The sequence below is a fragment of the Temnothorax curvispinosus genome, unplaced genomic scaffold, assembly GCF_003070985.1.
Source record: "Temnothorax curvispinosus isolate PA1 unplaced genomic scaffold, ASM307098v1 QBEX01007665.1, whole genome shotgun sequence".
Taxonomy (NCBI): Eukaryota; Metazoa; Arthropoda; class Insecta; order Hymenoptera; family Formicidae; genus Temnothorax; species Temnothorax curvispinosus.
The window spans coordinates 1-3,650 of NW_020217445.1; the positions used below are offsets into that span (position 1 = coordinate 1).

The window sequence follows — 3,650 nt, forward strand, 5'->3', positions numbered from 1 at the left end:
CACGAGAGACACGCGTGCCTGAAGGTCAACACAGTTTTCAATGGCGAGTTCGTCGCGGGGGTTAAAACCGACGTGAAAAGCGTCGTCACGGGAAATCGTCAGCTCTTTCCTACGGCTGATTTGCGAGAATGGTACGACAGATACGTGATCGATGCCACTCTGGCGGGTCTGGATGAGTTTCAGGAACGCGACAGTGGTTGGGCATTGTCGCGTATATTGAACCTGATCGTGAACGTGAACAAGTGCAATCCCATGCACGCCGGATGTTGGTTTGAAATACCGCAATGGATAAAGGTAAAGAAAGCGGTGATCAACGTGCATTCATACGACAACGCGTGTTTCGCGTGGGCGGTAATCTCCGCTTTGTATCCCGCTCTGCGGAACGTGGATCGATGCGGGTCGTATCCCTATTACGCGACGGTGCTGAATTTGGAAGGGATCGAGTTTCCTATGACTCTGAGGCAAATTTCGAGGTTCGAACGACTCAACGACATATCCGTCAACGTTTTCACCACTTGGCGGAAGGGACGCAACGACGAGATCGTTCCTTTACAGCTGACCAACGATAAGGACAGACATGTCAATCTGTTGTATCTGTCAGATTCACGAAACAACTCGAACGGCGGTCATTTCGCGTGTATAAAGAATCTGTCGCGATTGTTGGGGTCTCAATTAAACAGGAGCAAGAACATGAAGTACATATGCGATCGGTAGGTATAAAAAAAGAGTGCAATGTATGTGGAATAAAAAAAAATTGTACATATTTTATTTTCAGATGCTTACACTACTTTCACTCGAGAGAGAAATTGTCCGCTCACAGCGTCGATTGCGGAAAGATGAACGACTGCGTCATCGTTCTTCCGAACGACGACGACAAATGGTTGTTTTTTCGCGATCACAGTAGAAAGGAGCGACTTCCCTTCGTGGTCTACGCCGATCTGGAATGCGTGTTGGAGAAAGAAAAGATAGACAACGATAACGTCAAGAGATACACATATCAGCATCACAGAGCGTTTAGCGTGGGATACTACCTGTGCAGCCCGTACGACGAGATTGGACCCGGGTACAGATTTCGTCGCGGCGAGGACTGCGTGTCGTGGTTCGTCAACGAGCTCAACGTTATCGCGCATCGCGCGAAGGAGATACTCATGACGAACGTGACCATGGCGGAGCTCACGTTGGACGAGACACGAAATTTTTGGAGCGCGACGAGCTGCCACATATGCGAGAGACCGTTCAAATCGGAGGACGGTCAACGCGTGCGCAATCACTGCCACTTGACCGGACGTTACAGAGGTCCCGCGCATCCGCGTTGCAACCTAAATTATAGAGACTCGTACGTTATTCCTGTGTTCTTTCACAATCTGTCCGGTTACGATGCCCACTTTATTATCAAAGATATCGCCAACAGCTTCGAGGGTAGAATCGATTTATTACCGCTCACCAAAGAGTTGTACATATTGTTCACGAAGTATGTAAGGGAAGGCGTTAACTGGGGAAACTGCGCGAAATTGCGATTCGTGGATTCGTTTAAATTTCTCAGCACCAGTCTCGAGAAATTGGCGTCGTATCTCGATAAGGACAAGCTGAAAATCATGCGTTCGGAATTTTCAGAACTAAGCGAAAGCGATTTCGACCTGCTCACACGTAAAGGTGTATTTCCGTACGAGTACGTCGACGGCTTCGATAAGTTGCTGGTGACGGAATTACCGCCGCGCGAGGACTTTTACAGTTCGTTGACCGGCGAGACCGCGAGCGAGAGCGATTACGAGCACGCGCGGAACGTCTGGGGTTGTTTTCGCGTGAGAAATCTCGGTGAGTACAGCGATCTGTATCTCAAAACGGACGTGCTTCTCCTAGCGGATATCTTCGAAAATTTTCGCGACACCTGTATCGACACTTACGGACTGGATCCCGCGCATTACTACACTCTACCAGGATACACGTGGGACGCGATGCTGAAGTACACGGGGGTGCGATTCGAATTGCTCACCGATATTGACATGGTAATGTTCGTGGAGCGCGGTATCCGCGGCGGTCTGAGTCAATGCTCCAACAGGTACGCGCGAGCCAACAACAAATATATGCGATCGCACGACTCTTCGCAACCGTCGACGTATCTCATGTACTTCGACGTGAACAATCTGTACGGTTGGGCGATGTGCGAACCGTTGCCGTACGCGGACTTTCAATGGGTCGACGACGCGGAGAGTCTCGACGTAATGTCCGTGAAGTTGGACTCCGCTATCGGTTACATCTTGGAGGTCGACCTTGCGTACCCGCATAAATTCCACGACGCTCACGCTGACCTTCCGTTCTGCCCGACGCGCGATAAGTCTCCCGGAAAACGGTGCGATAAACTCCTCGCCACTCTGCGCGATAAATCGCGCTACGTGCTGCATTACCGTAATCTACAGCAATGCGTGCGATACGGATTGTGCATCACGAAGATTCACCGCGCGCTTCGATTCGCGCAATCTCCGTGGCTTCGGGGATACATAGAGCTTAATACGGGATTCAGAGCTCGCGCCAGCAACGATTTCGAGAAAGAAATGTACAAATTAATGAACAATGCGGTATTCGGCAAGACCATGGAAAACGTACGAGATCACGTAGACGTGCGTCTCGTGACGCGTTGGGATGGGAGATACGGCGCGGAGGCGATAATCGCGAAACCGAATTTTCACAGTCGAACCGTCTTCGCGGAGAATCTGATCGCCGTCGAGTTGCGCAGGCTCGAGGTGAGGTTGTACAAACCCATCTACGTCGGTATGTGCATTCTCGAGATATCCAAGACGCGCGTCTACGATTTTCATTACGATTACATGGTGCCGCTGCATCGCGAAAGGTGTAAGATAATGTACACGGACACCGACAGTCTCATATATTTTCTCGAGTGCGACGACGCGTACGAGGATATGAAACGCGACATCGCGAGATTCGACACAAGCGGCTATCCCAAGGACAACAAGTATCGCATGCCGCGCGTCAACAAGAAGATACCCGGTTTGATGAAGGACGAGAACGACGGCGCGGTGATGACGGAATTCGTTGGACTGAGGTCGAAAATGTACGCCTTGAGGGTCGAGGAAAAGAGCGACACGAAGAAAATAAAGGGCATCAAGAGAAACGTGGTCGCGAGAACGATAACGTTCGACGATTACGTGTGTTGTCTGAACGACGCGATAGGGCAGTTTAGGCGTCAGTCGTGTATTCGTTCGACTGCACACGAGGTACACACCGTGTCCGAGTTGAAACTCGCTCTCAGCCCGTACGACGACAAGCGATACGTCGTTCCCGACTCGTACGACACACACCGTGGGGGCATTACAAGATACAGCCGTGAAAAGGACCTTTTTTTTGTTATTAAGATTATATTTTTTTAAACAATAAAGAATATACAACAGTCAACAGCCCTTTTTTCCTCTGAGTAAACTGACGATACAATTGCGCGAGGATTCGCTTTGGCTCGCGCTTATCGCTCAGCGGATGTCAATAGGGCAGCATATAACTCTGGAAATAGCTTTGAGAGATAACCGCGATTGACCTAAAGGGGAATTCGGAATGGCCCGCCCTCTCGCGCCGAGCGAGAGTGGTGGCGCCCCTCGCTTCCCCCCACTATCCTGAGTTAGAAAAGCAGCGGCGGGGCG

At 50.5% G+C, this 3,650-nt stretch overlaps 1 protein-coding gene across 1 annotated transcript; it reads left to right on the forward strand.

The window, feature by feature from the left end:
* Positions 1-140: 140 nt before the first annotated feature.
* Positions 141-3,304, forward strand: LOC112457243 (the record flags this gene model as incomplete). Its single annotated transcript, XM_025020171.1, has 2 exons — positions 141-710; positions 776-3,304. Coding segments are annotated over 2 exons (3,099 nt in total), but the record flags the coding sequence as incomplete, so codon positions are not given.
* Positions 3,305-3,650: the final 346 nt, after the last annotated feature.